At 44.6% G+C, this 25,728-nt stretch overlaps 1 protein-coding gene, 2 long non-coding RNA genes and 1 other non-coding gene across 4 annotated transcripts in view; 2 read left to right on the forward strand and 2 right to left on the reverse strand.

Moving 5' to 3' along the window:
- The window catches only part of NSD2 (nuclear receptor binding SET domain protein 2), a 98,979-nt gene extending 85,595 nt beyond the window's left edge, over positions 1-13,384 (forward strand). The window contains exons 14-24 of the mRNA XM_062492627.1: positions 292-492; positions 1,164-1,343; positions 2,402-2,558; positions 3,299-3,504; positions 3,976-4,079; positions 4,300-4,569; positions 4,665-4,781; positions 6,564-6,705; positions 7,352-7,458; positions 8,668-8,872; positions 9,787-13,384. Of these exons, the coding sequence (XP_062348611.1) occupies positions 292-492; positions 1,164-1,343; positions 2,402-2,558; positions 3,299-3,504; positions 3,976-4,079; positions 4,300-4,569; positions 4,665-4,781; positions 6,564-6,705; positions 7,352-7,458; positions 8,668-8,872; positions 9,787-10,052 (1,955 nt within the window). The 3' untranslated portion in view covers positions 10,053-13,384. The remainder of the gene's footprint in view (positions 1-291; positions 493-1,163; positions 1,344-2,401; positions 2,559-3,298; positions 3,505-3,975; positions 4,080-4,299; positions 4,570-4,664; positions 4,782-6,563; positions 6,706-7,351; positions 7,459-8,667; positions 8,873-9,786) is intronic.
- Positions 6,287-6,417, forward strand: LOC134044753 (small Cajal body-specific RNA 23). Its single transcript, XR_009933262.1, has one exon. It is a non-coding gene; the product is annotated as a small Cajal body-specific RNA 23 (non-coding RNA).
- Positions 13,385-15,651: 2,267 nt separating the features above from the next.
- On the reverse strand, positions 15,652-18,813 carry LOC134044207 (uncharacterized). The gene is made up of 3 exons (XR_009933238.1): positions 18,699-18,813; positions 18,077-18,233; positions 15,652-15,944 (listed from the first exon to the last, which is right to left on the reverse strand). It is a non-coding gene; the product is annotated as an uncharacterized LOC134044207 (long non-coding RNA).
- A 1,018-nt stretch (positions 18,814-19,831) lies between these two features.
- Positions 19,832-25,728, reverse strand: LOC134044206 (uncharacterized). Its single transcript, XR_009933237.1, has 5 exons — positions 24,380-25,728; positions 24,002-24,137; positions 22,005-22,093; positions 20,279-20,342; positions 19,832-19,923 (listed from the first exon to the last, which is right to left on the reverse strand). It is a non-coding gene; the product is annotated as an uncharacterized LOC134044206 (long non-coding RNA).

The following is a 25,728-nucleotide window of genomic DNA, read 5'->3' on the forward strand; positions in this document are numbered from 1 at the left end:
ACCAAAAATTCATACTTGTCCTGGTGTACTGAGGCTTATAAGTAAGAACATAAAAGCAGATTGGTGAGGCTTTGGGTGCTGTTGTGTACACTTCAACTGCACATGGGTTTGCTTTGTAACTTTATTTTATTTGTATCTGAGCAGATCAGTATTTAATACTGAAGAGCTAAATAGATTGCTGCACCAAGTAATGCAATTTGATTTGTTGAAAAAAACCTCCTCCACACCACAAAAGCAACTCCCTTGTGCATGTGTTTGGATATTATATTCTGTTTATTATTTTGCCACTAGGTGTGCACACCTGTTTCGTGTGTAAGGAGAGGAAAGCAGATGTGAAACGCTGTGTTGTGTCTCACTGTGGAAAATTCTACCACGAAGCTTGTGTGAAAAAATTTCATCTCACTGTGTTTGAGAACAGGGGGTTTCGATGTCCTCTCCACAGCTGCCTCAGTTGTCATGTTAGTAACCCCTCACATCCACGAATTTCAAAAGGTAGTTTCATTTTACGTTTTTATGACTGATGAATTCACTTTATTTATAGTATGTTAAGGTAAGGAATGTGTCCATTTGAGAGGTGCTAGCTGCAGTTTTGCTAGGCATGGACTATCAGTTGATTCAGAATTTTTTGAAAAGCAGTAATAGATTTAGTCAGCTTTAGTGTTTACCTTGTTTGTGCTCTTTTTTTAAGAAGCTTTCAGTTAACCATAATTAACCACATTTTCTTCTCAAGAGAGAATGAAATCTAGAATGTATAGATGATGAGGAGAGAGGCAAAGCAGTGAGGGCAGGACCCGAGTGTGTACAAACACTGCAGCAAGGCTTGATGAACGTGGAGACATTTTGATTCTGTGCGGGTTTTTAGCTTTGGGCAACATTTGCAGACAAAATTACATGGCTCAGGACTGAGCTGGACTACCTGATATACCTAATGAAGGTGTTCGAGTGCTTTAAATTGGGTGTGGGGTTCTCTAAAAACCTTTGTTAATTCAGTATTTTTTCAAGTATACAAGCATTGAAAACATGGAGTTTTGTGCGTGTCTCAGCACTACCACCTTTTTTGCCGAAACCACGAGTCAGTTTTGTGCCAGAGTAACTCAGCAGTGTTGTGCTTTGCCACAGGTGAGTTGTGGCCCAGAGTAACCCGTGAGTGTCGTGCTTTGCAGGGAAGATGATGCGCTGCGTGCGCTGCCCCGTCGCGTACCACGCCGGGGACGTTTGCATCGCCGCGGGATGCGCCGTCATCGCCTCCAACAGCATCGTGTGCACCAACCACTTCACTGCCATGAAGGGGAAGAGCCACCACGCCCACGTCAATGTCAGCTGGTGCTTTGTGTGCTCCAAAGGTAAACGGACTCGGGAGGGAACTCCTTCAGAAACGCGGCGCCAAAGCGTTTTGTTCTTCAGCTGTTGTTTTTCTAATCTGTTCGTAGCAAATCGTTCGAAATGTGGCATTTTAAGTGAGGTTTTGTTAGGTTTTGCTATAATGTCAGGTTGGCTTATGCTGCTTCAGGGTTTTAAATATCCTTATTTTTTTCAGAAATAATTTATTAAAGAATGTTTTTACTTGGGTTTTTTCCAACAACCAGAAGCCTGATTAAATTCTTTACAAGAGAACCTAATGGGTATTTTTCTGTTTTTCACCCTGTGCTCAATGTACTAAAGCTTTTTGTGTTTCTTTATTGCTAATATGTAATATTCCACCATAAATATTTTAAGAGTTGCTTTTAGTTTAGCAGCAGACTGCAAATTGAATCAGTATTACTTGTTGCTGGGTTTGCCGCTAATTAAGGGTGTTTTGTTTTATCTTGTACAATAAATCTGTTCCTTATTGAGAACCACAAAAAGCATAATGCTGATTAAACTTGTAGCAGTGAAACTTTACATGATTTGTTAACAAATTAACATGCAGCATAGCAGCTTTTAAGCTGCAGCCAACTTTCCACTTGATAATTCGTGGAACAAACCAGTGACCTTGTTCCTTCTGTCCCCCAAGGGGGGGAAAAAATCCCCAAAATCATAACAGAAATCTGTTGGTGGTTACAAGTTTTCTTACATAGAAATGTTAATATATATTAAGACTATGTTAAACGTATTGTAGTCATTAAAGTACAGCAAAGTAATTATAATTTGTGCATTATTCTGGCATTTTTATCACCAGCTTGCTTGTTACTTTGCATGTGTTAGCAACTCAAGTCTGCCAGGCATTCAGATTAGTCAGGACCCTTTGGCTGCTGTACCAAGCTAAGTGATGCATTTGTTAGTGAGGGTCAGCATGTTTTAACCATTTATTTTCTAATTGAACCTACCACGTGTGTATCATTTCTAACCTGTCTGGAATGCAAAACTTACATTTTGATCTTTATCTTTTCCAACCTCTTTTCCTTTTTCTGTGTCTCTGCAGGTGGAAGTTTGCTGTGCTGTGAGTCCTGCCCAGCAGCCTTTCACCCAGACTGCTTGAACATTGAAATGCCAGATGGGAGCTGGTACTGCAATGACTGCAGGGCGGGCAAGAAGCTCCATTTCCAGGATATTATTTGGGTTAAACTGGGAAATTACAGGTCTGATGAAGGAATTTGTGTTGTTTTCCAGTACTGGCATGTTTAACTAAGGATCATACAACTGGTTGCTCCTGTAGGCCAGCCTTGCTGCTCTCTGATTTCTGACTCCTCTCTGAACTAGGGACATCACCTCTTTGCAAGCTTCAGGTTCAAAGACTTGCAACTTTGCTGTTGCTCTTGGCCAAGGCATTACTCATACAGGACTCCTTGAGTCTTCTGACTTCTGTCTCCAGTGAACGAGCTTTCAATCCCTGTTTATGTCAGAGATCTCTGCCAATAAATTGGTATAACTGGTAATTGGCTACATTATTCCCTTGCAGGCTGGGACATCACTCACTCAGGTTGTTGCTGTTTCACACTTGGATGAGATTTGAGTGAGATAGAGGTAGCTGGGGGTTATCCTTGAAACATTAATAGGCATTATCAACCTTCTCTTGATCTTTGACAATTACAGTATTTGAAGGTCTTGTAAAGATGATGGTATTGCTACCCAGACACAGGGAGTGCAGTGTGTGTGCTTACCTTGCAGGCAGGTGAAGTCCCACAGATCTGAGTGTCAGGCTTTCCTTCTCTAGTCTTCTCTCACTCTCTATAAGAGATGGGAGGAAAGGATTTTAAATGCTTTTGGGTCTTGGAAATAATAATCAGTTACTGCTGTTTCAAGTGATTTTGTTAAACTGTCTCTTGCAGAAAGAGCTTGACTAAAATGCTGTATTTTTTTATTTGTACTTCTGTGCTAGATGGTGGCCTGCAGAAGTTTGCCATCCGAAAAACGTTCCCCCAAATATCCAGAAAATGAAGCATGAAATTGGAGAATTTCCTGTGTTTTTCTTTGGTTCTAAGGATTACTATTGGACGCACCAAGCACGGGTGTTCCCTTACATGGAGGGAGACAGAGGGAGTAGATACCAAGGGATCAAAGGAATTGGAAAAGTCTTCAAAAATGGTACATAGCTAAAAGTAAACAAAAATAATCCTAGGATATGCATGCTTTGCTTTCTTCACACATAGCCTTGGGTTTTGAACATTTGTTTTACAATATTGAATTAAAGAAATTTGTGGTGTCCTGGGCAGCAGTCGCTATTACTGTCTTTGCATGAAAACATTACTTTAATGTCTTGGGAAAGACTGGCATCTAACTGAAATTACGTCTGATGATTTTTACTTTCTGGAAAGCTTAAAAAAGATTAAGACAGTAGAATCTTTCAGACTCTCTCAGGCTGGAAGACTGAAAGAGTAGAATTTATACATCAGTCAAGAACGTTAACACTTCAGAAGCATTGTTTGCAAGAAAATTGAATAATGAGACTAGGAAGTACACAGTGCTTTGTTTTAACACACATGGGAATGAGCAAGTCAGTTTTGGGGGGGGTAATCCTCTTTCTGGCATTTCTGTTGATGCTGCAATCTTTTTCAGCTTTGCAAGAAGCTGAAACTCGATTTCGAGAAATAAAACTACAGCGAGAAGCCAAAGAAACCCAGGAGAGTGAACGTAAACCTCCACCATACAAACACATTAAGGTAACGTTTGAGGAAATGGGTACTCAAAGGCTTGAGCTGAGTGGTGAGATAGGCTCAGGTTGCCATGATGGTAACTGCTTTTGCAGTCAGGAGATGGTAAAATTTTGCTTTCACTGGAGCATCTAGGGGTGCAAAACCAAATTAGCAACCACTGTGTAACTCTTGCAATAAAATTAACTGTTCTAAATTAGTATTTGCTCTATTTTACTGTATTTTTCAGGTGAATAAACCTTGTGGTAAAGTACAGATATACACTGCTGACATATCTGAGATTCCCAAGTGCAACTGCAAGCCCACGGATGAGAACCCTTGTGGCTTTGACTCCGAGTGCCTCAATCGGATGCTGATGTACGAGTGCCACCCACAGGTGTGTCCAGCGGGAGAGCGCTGCCAGAACCAGTGCTTCACCAAGCGCCAGTACCCCGAGACAAAGATCATCAAAACCGATGGCAAAGGCTGGGGTCTGGTTGCCAAGAGGGACATTAAAAAGGTAGGAATTGTTCTTACCCAGCACAGAATCGGTGACCCGCGATGCTGTGTGTGGGTTTGGGATATACTTCACTAGCGATACTTGGTGTCTTTCAGGGGGAGTTTGTGAATGAGTATGTGGGAGAGCTGATTGATGAAGAGGAGTGTATGGCGAGAATCAAATATGCGCATGAAAATGACATCACCCACTTCTACATGCTTACTATTGATAAGGTAGGGTGTTTGATGTGTTCTGCTGTTATTTACTTTACAGCCTTACTTTGATCTCTTCTGTTCGCCACCTTGGCAGGGCAGGGCACTCTGCTTGCTACCTTTGGCGTTCTGCAGTTTCCCATATTCACAGCACCGCATCTGCTGTGCCTGCTCTCTCCATTCTGTATGTACATAATGAATCTCCTTAGTTCTGTGTTAGGTAATAAATTAGATATTAAGGTCTATAGGTTGTGCTTTGTCGCTTGAAATGAAATACAGTACTTACCTGTCTAGCCTTAAAATGAAGTATGAAGTTTGGGGAAATAGTAGTGATACTATGGAAGGAATTGCTGTTAACAGTCCTTTTACTAAAATTTCAACAACAGAAAATTATCGCTTGAGAGAATGTGGAATAGAATTGTGAAGCTGTGTCCTATATAAGGCATTTAATCTTTTTTGCAGCCATCTGTCCCTTGCATTGTTTATGGCAAAACTAGGCTTCTTTTTTTGCAGAAACTCTCTTCTGAAAGCACTCTTTGTTAGTAGCCAGCCAGCCCTTCACAAATTGAGTCACAGCAAATTATTGTAGCAGATTAATTAACACAACAAAATAACTCAGCACCTCTGCTTCTGTTCACACCTCTGAGTATTTTCTTCCTCAGGAGGAGGAGAAAGTGAAGAACCTAGACAGCAGGAGTTAAAGATTATCTATATTATATTGCTTCAGTCCCCAGACAGCTAGTTAGGAGAAAAACAAGAGCTGGCTGCCACTCCTGCATGTTTTTCAGTCCCAGCCACCATTCTTTTTCCCAAGGCTCTTGCTCTGCATTTCCACAGCTACTGTTTTCAATAGTCCTGTAACTGAGGAGCTCCTGCACAGGAGTTACCACCACAGAATGATGAAAGCACATTTCTCTGATCACAGAAGGTTTCTCACTCCTCTTCTGAATTGACATACAAACATCAGTGTGTTAAATACCTGAACATATGTTTGACTCTTACTGTAATTAATAAATGCTCATTGTGGGTCTAACTTACTAAAACTGCCAGTGCCGTTAGGAGGCTGAGCTGCCCATGCAGTGAAGTGTGTGCACGTAAGCATGACAGTCACACATGTGCATTATAAAAAACAGCTAGAAAGAGACTATAATATTACTTGATAAATAAGCAAAGCCTTCTCAAGCAGCTCTGCAAAGAGACACAGTTCTGGAAATTTCAAGCTTTATTTTGTTAATGTCTGGTATATTTGGTGGAGATAGAAATTTAAGACCAGTTGTTCATAGGAATGGGATTTTTTTTTAGCTTACCAAGAGCTTGTTTTTGTTTAAACTAGGCTGATTTGGAGAAACAAATCTGGTGAGAAACGGGTAATCTCTGGAAACAATCATGCAGTGATTTGGTAAATGCCATAAAGCACAGTACTTGTAAATGCCTCACAGCTTCATGAATGCAAAGTAAATGGTAAAGGACCGAGTCTGAATTTTGAAGCTTCCCGGGGAAGGGGGTTCCTTAACGTGCCCACCATAATGCTCACAAGAACACTTATCCTGCCATGTGGCTGTGATGGGTGCTGGGAAAACGTGAGCTAGAGCATGAGTATTGCTTTGGGAGTGTCACATTCCAGGCCACATGGGACACTACAGTTTCCAATACAACATGTACCAGCAGTTGGCTTGTGTGCTCTGCATAGCGACACCATGCCAGTTCTGAATGGAACTACTGAAATCAGTTACGGAGGATTTATATATTTTTTGTGAGGGGGGAGAGAAAAAACCTTCATCTTGTTGCTGGTTTGTTCTCCAGGACCGTATTATTGATGCCGGCCCCAAAGGAAACTATTCTCGGTTTATGAATCACAGCTGCCAACCAAATTGTGAAACTCTAAAGTGGACAGTGAATGGAGACACTCGTGTCGGGCTCTTTGCTGTGTGTGACATTCCTGCAGGTACCTCAGCTCGGGTTGGCTTCTGTTTCATTCCCTAAGTTAAACCCTTTGTGCATTTATTGGTGGGGCAGTCATGGTTTAACTGATTTCAGTGCAAATATTTTTGTGGAGAACTCGGAACACAGAGGAGATGCTTTTAATGATCTGCCTTTTACTTTAGTGTTTCTTAGTTGTGAGTCCAATGGCTGCTTCTTGTTGCTTGCTTCTAGGGCTAGTATCCTTAGTAAGTTTTCGTTTTGAATCTCTCAAATGCATCTTTCCCAAGAACATAATAAGCTTAAGGAGTAGATGTGGGAGGCTTAAAGTCTCTGTTTTCTGGTTTGTGTGCACACATGCTCACACACATACCTATCTGTCTACAGCTCTATCTAGCTGGATAGGTGGATGGATACAATATGTGTGAAGGTCAGACACAAGCACAGTTTTATGAAGTCAAACAAATTTATTTTAAAATGCAATTTCATAAGACATCATGATATATGGACATCTAGGTAATCATTGTCAGTGCTTATTAGCAGTAAAAAGAGGGAAAATCCTCTGACAGTACATCAACAAGCAAGTCCCAAACCAGCAGGCAGATAGCAACAGCTGTATTTGTTTGCAATAATTTTAATAGAATTTGTTACCTTGTCCTTTTCACACTCAGGGACGGAGCTGACTTTTAACTACAACCTTGACTGTCTGGGCAATGAAAAAACAGTCTGCAAATGTGGTGCCCCAAACTGCAGTGGATTTCTTGGGGACAGACCAAAGGCAAGTCATGCATCAAGTGATTTTGACAGTTTTGTCAGAGGAAGGGATGTAGAAGCTTCAAACTGACTAATGTACCTAACTGTGGTCAGTGAGATTATTCTGACATTCTAGTTTATATTTCCCCATTTAAAATTTACAGTATGATTATTTTACTAATATTCTTTGGAAAAAAAAAATGAGTTGAAATGAAGAATAAAAAATGGTGAGTCTTGAACGTGGGGAAAAAAGTTGCCAAAGTGTATCAAGAAATTGTCTGTATGATTCCTGTCCAGGGTAGTTTGAAACCTGTAATCCAGCAGAAGTTGATGGAGCTTCCTTGAAGGGCTGGCATAGGAGTGTGAGGGAAGGCAGAAGTACCACCTGTGGATGTTGAAAAGCTGCACTTTCCTGTGGTCCTTCACTCTGCTCAGTACCAGCTACTTCAGAGGGTGGACTGGGAATCTTCAGAACCACACAGCTGGTTTTTGTTAAGAGATGGACTTAAATGAGGTTTCACTTAAGCCTGTGAACATTTACACAGACAATTATGAAGAAATTAAATGTTAAAGTTTAGTTTTATGGAACTGTCTGCATTGGTAGATAGAATGGGCTAATTTTAAAGAAAGTAGATAGTGATTACTGGGGTGAGAGGAAGGAAATTATGGTAGGGATGTTGAAAAATCATCCAAAATTTTATATGATTTGGTGAAGGAGAGTTAAAATGCCAGCAGCAGAATTGAAGTCAGATTGAAATAAGGATAGGATTTGGTATATTCTTTCTATCATTAACTACAGTTCCTGAAGTTCTGCTGTCTGTTCCTCAAAGAAAAATGGGGACAGGTTTTGGTAATTCCAGCATGAATTCACAACTGGAAGAGAAAAATGGATACTGAAGTGATTGGTGGTGCAAGTACATAATGAGGGTAAATTAGCCACAAGTAGATGACACTGGAAATTGAAGACCTTTTGTCAGTGACAAGAAAATGAAGGGTTTTTGCAGTAGGAGGGTTATGTGGGGAGAAGATCTGTTTTCAGGATGACTTTACACAAGGGTCAGTGTAGGTTTTTTGTCAACACAGGTCAGTACAGTGAAGCACTAGGCAGGCCTGCCCCAAGTCAAGTTTTTGGCTGTGTGCACGGTCTGCCAGGTGTGCCAACAGCTTGGCTAGGTTGTGTAATGTTTTTCCTTTGCAAAACTGGCATTTACGGATTTATATCTTACTCTTTTAGAATTCTTCCACTAGTGCCTCAGAAGAAAAAGGCAAAAAGACCAAAAAAAGAACACGGAAACGCAGAACGAAAAATGAAGGGAAGAAAGAATCTGAAGATGATTGTTTTCGTTGTGGTGATGGAGGCCAGCTGGTATTGTGTGACAGGAAATCTTGTACTAAAGCTTATCATCTCTCCTGCCTTGGCTTGGTGAAACGTCCTTTTGGTGAGTCAGCCCATGTCTTACACTTGTATAAATAACTTGTGCAGGTACCTCAGTTATTGCACTGAAACCTTGTAAGAGGTGTCTTCCTGAAAACACTGGGTTTGTATGGCAGGAATTTTATTTGTGCATCATGTTGGGAGCAGCTCCTCTTGGATTTGAAGACAAAATGGTGGCCTCCTCCTACCTCTCTGGCAAAATGAGGCATTTGTTTTACAAATGTAGGAAATTGAGCACATCACCTGGTAGGAGAACTGTGGCCCTGCCACAGGCAAGTTGATTATGTGTAAAAAAATGCATTAAGCCCTTCAAGTTCAAGCCAGAAGAACAGCAGCAGCTTCTGAAAAAAGGCATGTAGAGAAGTTAAGAGCAGCAGACATCAGGTTGCAGTTCCAGATATCACAGGAGTTACCTGGTTCCAGTCAGCCATGTCAGGTGGGATATGAAGAAGGGAAGCAGGCAAAGCCTGTTAACCCACAAACAAGTGAAACAAGGACTGGTGAAGCATGCTGGGGCAAAAGAGCAGCTGTAAGTGAAGCACACCAGTCATTCCTGAGCAAGACTGGCAGCAGACAGGGGACTGCTGCAAGAGTAGGCAGCAGCTGTCCAGATCTTTGGATGCTCTACCACCCTGCAAGTTCTGTAAAATGCTCTTGAGTGAAGCCTGAGTCATTTCTTCTAGCTGGAGCTGTCTGCTGTATTTAAATGAGAAAGTGTCAAGTCTGCTCCTTGCAGCTGCCAGCTGAGCTTTAGAAGTATGATGCAGCATTTTGAGTGTTGAGATCAGCCCCGGTAGTTGCTGTCATTTGCTTTGTCAGGGAAGTTGTGCCTTGTTCAGCTGCTGCAACATAAAACTTCCTTAAGCAATGATGCCATGTTTTATTCCCCATTAATGGGCTCTTTGGTTTTGATTGCAGGAAAGTGGGAGTGTCCTTGGCACCACTGTGATGTTTGTGGCAAGCCTTCTGTTTCTTTCTGCCACTTCTGCCCAAACTCTTTCTGCAAGGAGCACCAAGACAGGACAGTATTAAATTCTGTGTTGAATGGACAGTTATGCTGCTCTGAACATGTTCTCGGGGTGGATTCTGTTGACACTCGGAAGACTGAGAAACCCCGCAAAAAACTGAACAAGTACAAGCCCAGGAGAAAGAGAAACAGATGGATGAGAGCTGAATGCAAATAGTCATGGACTGCAGTTTCTACTGCTAACACTATCTTGTAGATAAATTGTGAATATGACCAGGGAAGGACACAATTTTACATATATTCTGTAAAGGTTACAATGGGGGGGGAGGGATTTTTTGTTTTGTTTTTATAAATCCACTGAGCCAACCACAGCAGTCTTCTGCTGCTTCTGCACTGATAACGAACTGCACAGTTCAGCAAACTTCAGGACAAACCAAACTTATTACTCAGCATTACAGGTACACTTGAATTGTTACGAATGTAAAATGTTCCCTCCAAAATACTTGCAGGTTGGAGGTAGGTTAAAATCAAACCAGGTAGGCGTAAACATAGTTTTTTGAGATAGTATTTGTCAACCAACAGATGTTTAAAATAGTTTATCCTTGAAAGAAGTTGTTAGTTCTCAAGTCCTTTTGAGTAAGAAATGGCTTGGTCTGTGGTCCCAATGAAATTTGCTTGCCTTGTGTGTTTTTGAGCAAGTGCTTGAATGCCAGTCATGACCCAGGTGTGTCTCTTGCTACAGCCACACACACAGCAACTTGTTTGTACTCTTCAAAAATTATTCTTAAGCAATCATGATCATTAATATACTTCCACCAAGAAATGTGGTGCGTGGTGGGAAAGGCATGCCCTGTACCAGAGAGGAGGAATCTTACTCGTAAGAGATTTTTTTCTATACTGTTTTTTCCTGTATTTCATCCCAGCAAAATAGAAGTTCCTTGATCTTGCAGAGCTGTACAGGTCTGGACTTAAAGGGTTATTGTCTTGCAATCTAGGCCCAATACTCTAGGATTTTTGTGTCTTAATAAATCTTTCAAAAGCTATTATTTTGAAAAAAATACTTGATTTTTCTTTTACTCAGTGGCAGTTAAAATGCAGAAGCAGACTTTCCTAGGAAGGCTCGGAGTCCCAGCATTTCGACTTTGTGATAATGCAAGAAGTGCCTAACAAGGAGCAAAACCACCCCCGTGAATGAAACAGAAAGTGAAACTTGACTAAAATGCAAAAACTAAATTCAAAACAATGAAGTAAAAGTAAAATAGATTTTTGAAAAAGCATCTGAGAATTTTAATGTGAAATTTAGCCTTACTCTGTTCCTTTGGATAAAGTTTGTGTAAAACTGGCTACTTTACAGACTGAAAATTTTGATTCATTTTTAAGAGCTCCTGCTCTTGACTATCCTGTCACCCCTGTGTTGTGTCAGCAAAGCTGTTTTGAATTCTTCGCTCCTGTTAGCAGTAGGTCCTCACTAACTCACAGTGAGATGACTGTACAAGATACATTATTGATGGAAATAGTCCTAGAACTAGGAAAAAGCAGTAAAGAAAAAACACCTCTGCCAGTTGTCTTGGCGTGGGCTCAGGCAGCGTTCCGAGCACGTTTTGAGTTGTGCCATTGTGACTCACCCTCTGTAAGCACCACGTGCACCTCCCTGTCCATGGAGCCATTTGTGTATGTTCTAGCTTAGTTTGCCCTTAATAGTGCAGGAACTCTGTGTAACCCTTTTGAAAATGAAGCCTTGCCATATCATGGAAGTGTATGGGTTTTTTTCCAAGGTATTTCTTCAGGATTTGACTTAGTTCTTGGAATTGTGAAAACCCCCATTTATTCCCAGCACACAAGAACTTTGGTTTTATTAGAAGATATTAAGTGAAAGAGATTATAAATATTGCATTGCCCTATGCTGAATACTTTGGTTTCTGTTGTGTGACCAAAATGCTTTGTTTTTTGAATCCATTTTTATAAACACTGTTGGAAGGTTATTTTTATTTTTCAAATAATTTTGAAGAAATAGCACAGTTCAAAATCAGAGGAAGTGTTACTTATTTGCATTTTTTAAAATGGTATGCCAAGCCTTGCACTCAAATAAAATTCAAGATTCTTCAATTGATTTTGAGGGAAACTTTTTCCCTGCCATGGGGCTGAAGAACAGTCCTGTGCATAAAATCAAAACCAAAAAAATTATATTATGGGTGTTTCTTAAATATTGGGATTCAAGGGAAGGAAAATGAGGTCAGGTAGTAAAGCAGAAATATTTTCCTCATTGCTTTAAAACAAAATGAAGGAATTTGATGTCATTGGGACCATTCTTTGATTATACCATGTAAGGAAGGCTTTGTAAGAATACCTTTAAGTTATTATAAAATTTTTCTTTTACATTCCATTGCATTCATAATTTGTTAATTTTTTTTTTAGTTGTTTTGTTGCTTTTTCCTCTTCATGTGTAGGTGTCACAGCTCTGTCACTCTGGAACAGTGATGCCCCAGGTGCTAAGAGGCAGATCCCCACTTGCAGAAGCCGCTGTTGTTACTGGCAGGCAGTGCTGCAGGAGCAGCACCCCTGGGGTTTGGGCTGGGACACGGAGCCACAGCCTCTCAGGGGGACCACCAGCCCATCCAGCACAGCAGGATGCAGGACTGCCACCCCTTGTGTCTGTCTCTGGGGACAGACTGTTCACACACACAGATCTGAGCCAGGGGCTGCTTGACCTTCTGCTTCCTTCTACCTCTCCCTGCTCTTTCCTGCTCGACCCTCTGGGCCCATGGAGTTCTGCATCACTGAGATGCTGACCAGGAGTTCTTGGGAGTTCTTTCCTGCTGCTGGGCATGTCCTGGAGACTGATCTTGAGGAGGAATGTGGAGCATATTCTACCCTGATATGTACTGGTCCTGTAACTCTGTGAGCTCAGCTCAGGCACTCAGGTGGTGATTGGGAGAACTTTGGTGTCTGTACCAGGATAGGTGGGGTTTAGGTGCATTGTAATGAAGGCTTCTGTACCTTGTGCTACAGCCTAGGAAAACAGGCTGGAGTTTTATTTTAAAAAGAGGACAAAAGAAAAGTTGTGATGTTGTTTTCCTTCTCCCGCTGTTCAAATACAAGATAAAACAATCCTTAAGACTTGAGCTTTCCCGTGATGCAACTCAATACGTTTTAGCATTCAGCAACTTGAAGGATTTTCTGTTATAAATTAATCTAAACATTAACTGTGGGATATTATGTGGCCTTAAATGATGTTCTTTGTGTCTTGCCCGTCAAAGTAGCAAAATGTCTTTCCTTTTCTAGCAAAAAGCTGACACATGACAGCCAATTTCAGAATTTGTTGTTCTTTTATCACATGAGCAAGCATGGAAACAATTTTCAGTTGAATATGTTAGAAAAATTTTCATACAACCTAGGTAAAATAATCAGAGTAACTGTCTGTTTTATTCAATAGCTTTGTGTTCATGGTCAGGTTTTAGGAGGTTTTCTATTTGAATTACTTGGAAAAGCAAAATATCTTGAAAGACGTATTAATGGGATTTTTCCACATTGTTGAGTCTCATTATTCCATGTCTGACTGCTTGAGAAACTTCAATGTCTTATTAAATGTTGAATTTTATTCCTAGTTATTTAAGAAGTTGCTAAGTCTCTTTTGTAAAACAGCTCTATATACTTACTTTGGCACCTTTTCTTTTTTTTTCTTTAAAGAAAAAGGTGGAATTGATACATACTAAGCAAGCACGGTTTGGCGTTGAGGGAACAGGTCTTTGTTCTCTCACAGGGAAAACTTCCACTCCAGGCCTTTCTAAGAGACGCCCTGGAAATGCTGTTTTAAGCTTCCACAGAGGTGATAATGATTGTGCTGGGGCTTGTTTTCACACTGTTGCTTATCACAGAAATGCTGACATTTCTTGCAGCCCAGTTTTTCCAGTGACACTGAGCTAGAGGTACCCAGCCCAGCCAGCACCACTCCATCAGGGTCCTTTTGCTGTCACAAATGCTGGTCCTGCGTGGTCAGATCTGAATTTGACTGTTTGGCTTTTTTCTTTTTTTTCTTTCTTTTTTTTTTGGCGAGGGGCGGGGGGCTGGTTTGGCTTCACATTTGGAGTCTCCCACGAGTGACAGCAGCTACATTTTTTAAAAAAGCATTTCAGAGAGCTGCTTTGATACTGGTGGTTGATAGTTCTGACTGTCCCTCTGCTGCTCTGAGGAAAACCACAGCCTTGGGCCAGAGAGAAGCTTCCCATTGCTCCTGAATGAGCAGTGGGAGAGACTGCAGGGAGCTGTGCCTGTGCTGGGTGCTGGCAGGGGGGAGGTTTGTAGGCACCATCCCTGCTGCTGCTGGTCCAGATTAGAATCACAGCGGGTTTGGGGTGGAAGGGACCCTAAAGACCATCCAGTTCCAACCCCCTGCCGTGGACAGGGGCACCTTCCCCTAGAGCAGGCTGCTCCAAGCCCCATCCAACCTGGCCTTGAGCACTTCCAGGGACGTGACAGCCCCTGCTGCTCTGGGCAGCCTGTCTGCCCACAATGGCTGATGTACCACTCTTCCACCCAGTCACTCCCCTGGGAGACTGGAGAGAGACCAGAGAACTGATGTATTTTATAAATTCTTTTTAAACACTTTTAACACCTTCCCTGGGGAGAGGAGAATGAGCAGCTGAGGGTAGGAACCACCTAAGCCCCTACAGCTGGGTTCCTTCAGCCATCTCTGCTGCTGCAAGATTAAATGAGAAGAGCACCTGCTACCACCTCTGTGCAGTCATTTAAAATCGTACATCTTTTGATACTGTTTTTACTGGCCATGGAGAGCTGGTGAAGCACAGCACTGACACAGAGGGTCACAGCTGGCTGGGCTGGGTTTACACAGCACCTGTGTGGGAATGTCACTGTAGGAGGAAAAGGAAAACAAGGTGGGAGGTTAAGAGGCCACAGGTACTGCTTTCATGGAGCAGTTGACACTGGCTCCAGTACAGCTGATGGGCATTTCTGAGTGCCTGGGGTGCTGGCTAAGCATTGCCTAGAGAAAAACATCATAGGGGACATAGAGCAAACAAGAGTCAACCAGCCACACACAGAAATTATCTCTGGAAAATACAAATCACATTAGTTTAACCAGATGGTTAATCTGGGCTGGGTGCACAGAGGCCTGGAGTGCCACAGCAAATCCCTGGTACAAACCACTGGTGCTGCTCTCCTGGATGGGGGATGAATGGAGTGCCCAGGATCAGGGACAGGACTTTGCCCAGGTATTTAGGCAGTGGGTCTCCTACAGGCCACTCTCCTCAGCATGCAGAGAGGTGCAAGGCATTTTCTGTGCCTGCACCATGCTGCTTCTTTGTAGGTCCACTCAAGCATCCCCTGACAGCAGGAAACAAAAGGGACATATTTGTCTAGGAATCAGCCATTAGTTTAGTTGCACGTTTGCCCAGAGCTGAAAGGAAGGGGACAGCTTTAGGATCCCTTCCCTTGATTTGTGCTTATGCTAAAATGTGAAAAGGGGGAACAAAATGAAAAATTGCATATTACTGAAAGGAGGCATGTTCCTGTTAGTTTGTGCTTGGGAAGTGAGTTCTTGTATCAAAGGGACCTCAATAATTGGAGCAGTCAGTCCTCACTCTGTTGAGCTGACTATTAAAGCAGAAACACATATGACTGTTTGCTGTTTGGGGGGGATTTCCCCCTGAAGAAAGGAGAGAAGTATTTACTCATGAGTGAAGCCAGGAATTGCAAGACTTTTCCCAACAGCCCAGAGCAGCAGAGCAGAGAGCTTGGTTGTTTTGCACAAGTAGCCACAACTCAAAAACTGAGTTTTATTTCCCAGCACTGATTTTAGCCATACAAAAACTGAGTTTTATTTCCCAGCACTGATTTTAGCCATACAGAAATAGGTTGCTTGTTGTTAAACACCTTGCCCAGAACCACATCTGTGTTGCCCCAGGAGAAAGAGAGGCAGGTGGCTGCTGATCATGGCAGTGCTACCAGCCAGCATAGACTGGCTCTGTGTGTTCTGTGCCCCCATACGTGGTGTGTCCTGCTGAGCCCTGGGGCAGCAACAGCGACTTCAGGGATTTCTTGCCATGCTCTTGCCACCTTCTCAGAATTATTAGAAAGACAACAAGGATTCCACCTGGAAAGAAAGGAAGGGTAGTTATTCACAGATGGGAAGGTAAAGTGTCAGGTGATGTTTGCTCCAACGCTTCTCAACTCAGGTATTCTCTCTGGTAAAATAAGGAGGCTTTTTCTCCTACATACTCTGTCCCCCTCCAAAAGGAGGGGGGAAAAGTGGTTCCACTAGCAATAATAACACTCAGCTTCAACAGTTCAGCTTAACTCTGGAAGCTGCAAGGAATAACGAAAAGTTCTAATGAAATAATTCAGTAACTTGCTTTTCTACTCTCATTTACTCTCTGCTCTCTGGAACTGTTTTCCACTTGGCATCTTATTCACTGCACACGCCACCAAAAGGATCTTGTTGAGAAATTAACTTGCTCTGCACAGCACTCACACTGAAGCACAGGAAGTAACTAACCTAGATTGAGTCTAGACTGAGATCAGGGCTGTCAGGAAAAATTACTTTTGGATTGGGCATAGACATGGAAGTAATTGGCAAATCTCAAGTACTGCGACATTCTGTTCATTTGTTTCTGGCAGAAGCATCATCAGAGAAAATTGATCTGAACAGAAGAGCACAAATCTGTCGCTGTGATGCAATATGGCCAGACAAATCCACCCAAATTTCAGTTGTGTGAGCAGACAGTCTCATGGTAAACACTTGATCTGTGAGGCCAGCCGTGAAATACTCGTGGGTTCCTACGTGGGCTGCTTCCTTTCCCCCTCTTTGCAGCAAGCTCTGGGAGAGGCAGGAATGCTGTTCCCTGATCCTCGGACTTGTTTATCACAAATGCTGGTTAATGGGCCATTGTCCCTGTCTGGGCAGTCTTTTGATATGCTTCAATTTAATCTACTTTTTCAAATTAATACTTGCTTCAGATGGCATCTGTTTTGGCAGATTTTTGGACAACAGCCTGGCATCAGGGGATAGGGGTCAGTGGAGGAGCTTTCTCATGGCTCCAAGGCACAGCTTGTGAGAACAACCCTCCTCTGCTCCCACCAGGCATTCCAGCCCCATGGAGACAGCAGTCAGAGGGTGCTGCTAGGGCTCCTGCAGACCCTGCTGTCCTTGTGTCCCCCCAAGCATCCATGGAGTCCCCTCAGCTGCCAAGAGACATGTGTGATGAGAATGCTGCTTTCTTGTTGGAGAAGCAGCTTTGCTGTATGTCTTGTTCACTGTGGGGAGTAACACATGCATTTAATCTCTCCTCTCTCTCCTTTTAACAACAGCCAGCCAAGTGGAGAATGGATCTTCAGGAAGTACATAAAATATACTTGAAACACAGAAACTGTGAATATGAAGCTTGTTGGATATTCTTTATCCTCTGATGGCTTACTCATCTCTATGACTTGAGTCTCTTGACACAAAATTTTCATCTCTGATATTGTAAGTGGCACTTAGGGGATTTGTCTTCATTTCTCTGGGCACAGGAGGCAGATTCCTCCTCCCAGCTTCCTCATCTGCCCTTTTTGCAATCCACAGAACTAATAGTTGCTCACTCTCATCATAATTCTCTGATTAAACCTCCCCCCAACTTTGATTAAAAACAGGAGAACTCTATTTTTTTTTCCTTTCCTAAGACTAAAAATACATATTCATTGTTTTGGAATGATTATTCATTGTGCAGCTTCCCAGTTGAAAAGTTCATCCACTCCTTAGGTTTGCCCTAGTGAGCTAATTTACAGCAGGTGGCATGTAGAGGGATGCTCCCCACACTCAGCAGGTCCTGACTTTGGATACAAGGTACATTTGGCATCAATACAACCAACACTGTTTGAGCCAGCAGCTCCCCATCCTGCTGGATGCTGTGGCATGACTTAAGGCAGGAATGCTTTCAGGAAACCAAGTCTCATACCAAAAGGAAATTGTCCTTTTTCCTATTCTTGTGCAGCCAAGGAATCCCTGTGAGAGGATTCATACACACCCCTGCTTCCCAGGGATGAACAACAAGCATTCAGCACTGTGCCACCTTCCTTCAGAGCAAGGGGGAGGACTGTCACTGGCATTGAAAGCAGCCAGGATATTGATTAGAAATCCAGCTTTCCAGAAACACAAAATGCTTTGAACACCCAGAGAATGCTTGGTTTGGCATGCAGCTGCAGAGGGGTGCCTGCTTTTACCAGAGGACAGAGAGGACCCAGACTCACCTGCTGAGAAGGTGGCCAGGACAATGATGGTGGCAGGGGTCAGCTGGCAGGAGTCCCCTGCCTTGTACAGGAAGAGCTCCATGCAGTAGGTGGGCTCCACACTGCCCCTGGGGCAGAAGGCATCAGGAGGGCACTTGACTGGGCTCACATCTGGGCTCTGCCCGAGAGAAGAAGTAACTCAGCACCAACAAACTGCAGAAGGTAGCCAGGGCAAAGGGAGGGAACATTTTAGCACTGGGGGGGGGGGGGGGGGAAGAAATAAAGGAATGAACCTGCCATCATTAAATTCAGCCGTGTTTGCCCCTGCAGTGTTAAGAGTATGGGGAAGAGCAGGAGGTGGAAGGTGTCATTACACAGCAAGTCCATACATGAAACCCCTCATTAATGCACACACCATCCCCTCATGGCCCACTCGGAACAGGCAGCTCCAGGCACAAAGCCACACTCCTGGAGTCATAATTTTAATAATCTCCCCGCGTCAGAGTCCTGTCTATGTTTAAGGGAAAGGAAGCTCAGATTACAAAAAAAAATAAAAGAAAATAAAAAGTGTTAATTGAAGTGTATTAACTTGTCATGGGACAGCTCTGGTTAACAAGGCTGTCCTCAGCTGATGGGGACTCACAGGGCAGTAGTGGTTTTCTGGGCACAGGTCACAGCTCTCCTTGCCCCGCTGTAATTGGTAATCTCCTGTCCTGCAGGCCTTGCATCTGTTGTCACTGGGACCTTTGAACGTACCTAAATAGCAAATAAGCACAATATTAAGGTCTGAGACTGAACCCCAAGACCTTTGCAATTGCATATGGGTGAATCAGCTTTGAAAGCCACAGGGAGAAAGAGCATTAAGTGCTCATGTGCATAACAAAACCTGAGCCCAGACTTTGGTCCTGGTTCAGTGGCAAAGGGCCAGAACAGAACACACAGAGACAGAGGGACTAAAGAATATTTGGGGTCAGACCTTGGCAAACAGAGTAGTGTGAGCAGGAGTACATGGGAGAGTTTAGTACTGAGCTCTGGCTTTAATGTAGGGGGAAGATGGGAGCTGGAGGTCAGCAGTGTTTCATCCTCTCCAATTCTGGATTCAAACACCTTTTCCAGCTGTTTGAAACTTGCTGAGCAGACTTCAAAGCACAGCTCAGTTTCCCAAGCTTTGTGGGAGAGACAGGTCACAGAAGTTCCAAGTCTCAAACTGGTAAAATGCTTTCCTGCATGTTTAAAATGCAGCTTAGCTACGAGACATCCCTGGTGCTGTGTCCACACTGAGGCTGGCCACTGTGCAGTGCCTGAGCTCTGGCTCACCTGCTGCAGCCTGGTGTTGTTTCAGACAGCACAGGAAGGAGCACGGTGTGTCCCTCACGTCCCCTGCCTGTGTCCCTCAATCCCCTCCCTGCGTCCCTCTGCCCCAGGCTGCCCCTGCAGAGCATCCATCTCTGAGAGCAAGGCTGTGCTTTCCTCAGCAAAGCCACCACCACCAAAGATGCTTTTTGCTGGAACTGTTACCCGGCTGTGGATTTGGGCTCCCTGGCATTGCAGGGACCAGCACACACGGACCAGCCCAGCAGAAAGGTCTGGCACAGACACAGCCTCCACCAGCACCCAGTCAAAGCACATCAGCACTGTCCCTCAGTGCCAGGTCACAGCTCTGCTCTGCAGGGCACCTGCAGCCCCTGGTGGGATGGGCTGAGCCTGGAACGGGCCCTGGAGCTGGAGCTGTGTGCTCTGAGCTGGGCACAGCCTGCCCTCCCCTCCCACTGCAGGTACCTGGCGGGCAGGACTCGCACCCCTCCGACGCCTCCCGAGGAGCCTCCTGCCCCCCAGGACAGGACACACAGGTCGAGCAGCTGCTGGTGCTGCGAGGGGAGAGGAGGCAGGACAAGCTGTAAGATGAGCACTTCCAAGACCAGCCCAGCCCAGCCCACCAAAGCCACTGGAGTCCCCAGGGTCAACCATGCCAGCCAGGAACCTTTGCTGTTCTGGGGTGTCTTTCTCCAGCACAGTTTCTCACACACAGTCACAGAATGGTCTGGGTTGGAAGGGACCTTAAAGATCATCTCATCTCATCTCAAGCCCCATGCTATGGTCAGGGACACCTGTGGTGTCCTGGTGACTTATCTTTGGGCACTACACCAGTGGTGCCAGCTCGGTGGCTAAAGAAACCCCCCCTCCCTGTCCACCTGAGATCCTCCACCCCAGGAGGCTCCTTACTTGCAAAATGATCCTGGCTGGCAAGGCAGACAAAAAGCTGCATTTTGCTTGGAGCTAAAATAACCTGAAAAAGATAAAAATAAGGCTTCAGGATCCTGCCTCCACATCTCTGCCCCAAATCGTGTATTTGCTCATGTCCATTTTACAAGCAACCAAACAACTCCCTACAACATGCTTCAGGTGGCATTTCAGGGGTTAATTTAGGATATTTGGGGTTGTATTTGTCAGAAGCTCTGAAAGAGCAGTGAAAGTTCCCTGCTGCCCTCTGCCATGTTGAGGGATGCACAGAGGGCTCTGGCTGATTCCCCTGGTGTCACATCTCACATCACTCAAAACCACACCAAGGAGACAGAGAAACCTGTCACCGTTCCCAACACCACAGGTTGAACTGGAATGAAGCTGGAATAGGTGATCCCAGTGCCAACTCCCAAGTTATTCAGCTGGAACAGGTTTCTGGCCAGGGAAAACCTCTCTGGTTACTCCAGCCCTTCCAGGCCTTCCCCCAGCCCAGGAAGTCTGCATCTTCTTCCCTGTGAAAGGAGGGACAGAAGACCCACCAGCCAAGATGGCTCTGCTGGTGCAGAGCCTCCCTCCCTGCACCACGAGGACCAGGATGGGCGGGAGGACGTGTACAGACCCTTCCCAAAGCACAAAAGGGAGAGAAGTGCCCCAAAGTACCCAGGGGCCAGCAGGACCCAACTTGTGAGTCCCACCACACCAACAGGAAAGCTGAGAGAGCAGCACTTGGGAATTCAAGTAGGTTTGGAGGTGCCTGATGGTGCACAACATGGTCAGTGCCCATATGGGACAGAGTTAAGGTTCACTGAGGAGCTGTGGTGTGCCTCAAACCTAAATTTGCACCAGGCAGCAGAGGCTGCAGCAGAGCAGGATGAAACCAAACTCACTTCCTCTCTCCCTGCAAGGAAAAAGGAACTTCTTACATCTATACTTGCAGGATTTAGGGGCCACCCCTGCAGACTCCCCTGCTGTCTAACACAGTGCTCAGATCTGCTGAGTAAAGGGAGTGACAGACCCCATTGCTGTCACCAGTCAGATTTTGTTCCTCTCAAGCTCAGCAAGTGACAGCCAAGGTTTAGGTACAGCCCAGCAGCTCGGTGGGTGGATTTTCAAAGGAACAGTTGTGCATGTTCAAGCAGGACCCCGTTTTGGGTGCAGAGGAGCTGCTGCACTGCATGTGTTAATTAGGGTTTTGCATAAATAAATACTGTTCTGTTCTGCACATGCTGTTACCCCATCTGCAAACACATTGTACCAGGCTTGAGTGGCATTAGCCAGGTGCAAAGCAGCTCCTTTTTAAAACCCCAGTTTTAATGTGTGGAAAATAAGGAGAGTATTACACTTAATATTCAGACTGAAGAAGATTGCCTAAATGAAAACGAAAGATGGTTTAGACTGATTTTGCTATCAGAAATAGAGAATATTTTATTTTCCTGACAACGCTTCCCCCTTGTACTAAAACTGAATTTCATAAAACTTTTTCCTTGACTTTCATTGCAGAGTTGGCCTTAACTTGTTGCAAAAACAAGCATGGCTGAGATCTGCTCTTTTCATTTTAATAACAACAGAATAGGGAAGATATCTGCAGGGTTATTTTTAGCCTGTTTACCCTTCAGTGCTTTTAAGTTACCTGGTAATTGTATCTGGCCCTGGGACAAAGCATCATGAGATGAAAATGCATTTGGGTTGAACACAGACCAAAGCCTACCTCGCTCACAGGCTCTGCAGACTGCAGCTCCAGACTCATTAGCAAAATGTCCTGGTGGGCAGGGAAGACACACGGTGCTCCTTGGGAAGCTGGGAGGGAAGGGAGCAGAGTGGAACAAAATTTTAGGTCACCCAAGCCTCTATCCGCTTGGAGAAGAGAGAGCAGAACATGACACTGACTAGTCTAGAAACAGAGCAATTATAAAAAAGGAGTTCAGGCAGAAAAGCATCAGTTTGAACTCACTTGAATGGTAAAGGCCCACTAAAAAATGAAAATTTTCTGTACTGTTAACGTTAGAGATGCCCTGCGCCTGGGAGCAATATGAAAAGGGACCATCTGAATTGAAGGTCTTGAAAATTATGTTGTAGTCAGGCCTAAAACCCTTGGCTTAAGTCAGACTCTTAAATCCACTCCTGAAAAGGGAATAGGTGTTTGCTGTTGAGCATCCACCAGCGATTTGAAAAGGAGCTGCTCCACCGTTGGGAATCAGGAGCTGAAAAAAAAGAACCTAAACCGCAGGCAGTGACATGTGAGAGCCCTGACCTTGAATTGCAGGGACTGTGGGAAAAGAGAAGCAATATGTTAGACCTCCAGGAGAGGGGGAGGAAATGAGGCAAAGGCAGAGAAAGAGGAAGCTTTTACATTCATCACTAAGAGAGCCAAATCCCCCTCAACAAGTATGTGGGTATAGGAATTAGATAACTCAGAAATGTTTTAGAGGAAAACAAGGGCATACTCTGTAATTCCTTCAGAAACTGCAGGGCTGCATGAGATTTGCAGAAAAAAAAAGAAACAAACCAAAAACCCCAAAACCAACTGGAAACATAGCAAATGCTTTGCTGAAAACAAAACCAATTCAGGGCATGTGCCAGCCAGAGCCACTCAAAGCTGCAGGGAGGCCAAATTCTCCAAATACCACAGAAATGTTAAATGGTGCCATCGAAGCCCTGAGGCCCAGGCAGCCACCAGGAGATGGCCATGCACACACTGCACCCCCAGGTCCCCTCCAGATCTCCCCACTTTTGGTCCCTGCTCTGGCACACACCAACCCAGCTCTGCTCCCTGACCCTCTCTGGTCCCTGCCCTCTCCCACGTTCCCAGGGCAGCAGCTCTGTGTGCCCTGCAGACTGCTCCTGACTGGCTTTTAAAGCAATTTGGGGGTACATTTTTAAGGCAGGTCCTCACAGTATGAACTGCAAGGTGGGAGCACAGAGGAAGATCCTGCTGGCACCTCAAACTCAGGGGCTGCTGCACACAAACTGCACAGTCAGGTCACCTTTCCTACAGCCAGGTTTTGTTGCCGTTCCCCAGGATTGTTCCAAATGGAGCTGCTCTGCAATGGACACAGTCCTGGGAGGCTCTTGTCACCTTTCCTGTCCTTGTCACCGCAAGAAGGACACAGCTCATGGCTTGCAGACATGGATGCAGCAAGAGAAAATCCGATAGAAATGGAGAGAGCAGCACATGTCCCCACAGCCAGAGGACACTTGTACAGCACCCTTGGATGGGGCAGCCTGGGGGAATTGCAAGACTGGGCTCCTGGCTGGGGTGTCTTGTCAGTTTTTCCACACTCTCTCAGCTGAGGGTATTGCTTTAGATGCCAGGACTCAAATGTAATGAGATGCCTTGAGGGCACGAAAGCAGGGATTGAGAAAGTAATTGGGCAAAGCAGGGAGATGGAGCCTGTTGGTCAGACATAACCTAGAGAAATGCTGAGGAGATGAACCCACACATCACTCCCAAGTGTCTCCCCACCACAAAAACAGCATGTTCCCTCAGTGCAGACAAAAAGCATGAGGGTAAAAAAGGGAAGCCCACAGAGGGACAGCCCTCAGCACAAGCATATCCACACCAAAATTTCCTCATGGGGAGAACTTGGCCCCTGAGAAACAACCCTGGCAGCACTTTTCCTACAGCCCAAAGGAAGAGATTTTTCCAGCTGGAAGTGTTTAGTGGTGTATCATCCAGTCCCCACGCCCAGGGCTTCAGTCACTCACCTGGTGTAATAGCCCTGTGGGCAGGGCAGGCAGGATGGTTGCCCACTTTGGGGCTGGTGGTGGCCTGGTGAGCAGGGGCTGCAGGCACTGGGGTCACTGCACGAGCCCCCCACGCAGCACGAGCAGCTCAGGGTGCCTGAATGGGGACAGAAAGTCAGGATCAGGATTGCAAGACTTGACTGGAAGCCCTGTGTCTGCCAGGACAGGTCACTGCCACAAAGGCAGAAGCTTTGGGATGTAGTTCCTCTGGGAAGGCACCCACAGAGGATAGAAACAGCAATGCCCATGCTAATTATGCTGCTGCCCACTGTTAGCAAGCTGCAGAACAGCCAAAAGATGATCTAAGGAGTCAAGGCTATCAGTGTGGATCTCCATTACCTTAGTTCTGACTGCTGATTCCTTCTTTAACTTGAGAGGCCAGGAAAATTTTCCTTGTTTTCCCTCAAACACAAAAACAAAACAGAAAAAAACCCAACAAAAACCCAAAACAACAACAACAAAAACAAACAAACAAACAAAACAAAAACAAAACAACAAAAAAAAACCCCAAGCAATATACTTCTTTATATTACTGATAATTTAAGATTGTAAGAAGCAGAACTAAATGATGAGTAAAGCCCCAGAGTCGTGGATCTGCCTTAAGCAGCAAGAGCTTTGCTTTGAGCACAGGTACCATGGCATTCCCAGCAGGAAAGTTCTGCCCCTCTCTGCTGCACAAAAACAATCCCAGCAACTCCCAGCAGAGGAGTTGGGTGGGATTTACTGCAGCTGCACCACCAAAACAGGCAAGAGGAGAAGGCCCTGTCAAAGAAGATCCTGCATAAAAAGGAGATGGTAGGTAACTCCTGTCCTCTGCAGATTCACCCTAATGCATCAGAGCTGCTTTTAAAAAGTGCCCTACAGTGCAGGGAATAAGCAAAAAGTACATGGCTTGTACTTTGGAGAATTATTTTCTTTTTTTTTTTTGTGGGATGGGGTGGTGGTGTTTGAAATAAAAACCCAACCACATTACAACAAAAAACTTCTGGGAAAGGTTAAATTCTGCACTGCTGACCACAACAGAGGTTGATTAAGTATTTTCTCAAGGCCATGGAAAAAGGCTGTCTCTATAGCAGAGATCCTATCCTATCCTATCCTATCCTATCCTATCCTATCCTATCCTATCCTATCCTATCCTATCCTATCCTATCCTATCCTATCCTATCCTATCCTATCCTATCCTATCCTATCCTATCCTATCCTATCCTATCCTATCCTATCCTATCCTATCCTCAACTGGAAATTCACCTTGTATTTGGCCCTGGGCCCCAAAATGGTGTTCTGCCAATAAATTAAACTCTATTTGTGTTACACTTTGTGCCACAATCCAACTACTTTGTCACCCCACTGGGAAAGCCTCAGGATGACCAAAACACAGGACAAGGCCAGGAAAAGCCAAGTCTTTGATTTCAGAAGCGTGAAATGAGTTCAGTCCCTCTCCTGCTGCCTGTCCAAGCTTCCAACACAAGAACAAGTGCTGGCTATCCCCTGATCCCTTTTCCCTCTAAGGCAGGAGCTGGCAGCAGGGACCCTTACCTTGGGTGGGGACTGTCCCTGGGGGGCACTGGGCACAGGTTGTCACATTCACTCTGCTGCAGTTGGAGGGCTGGGGGGTGCTGGGGAGTGGAGCTGATGATGGATGCAGCCCAGGGGACGTGGTCACTCCTGGAGGAGACACTGGGGCACTG

This window comes from Cinclus cinclus, chromosome 5, assembly GCF_963662255.1.
Source record: "Cinclus cinclus chromosome 5, bCinCin1.1, whole genome shotgun sequence".
NCBI lineage: Eukaryota > Metazoa > Chordata > Aves > Passeriformes > Cinclidae > Cinclus > Cinclus cinclus.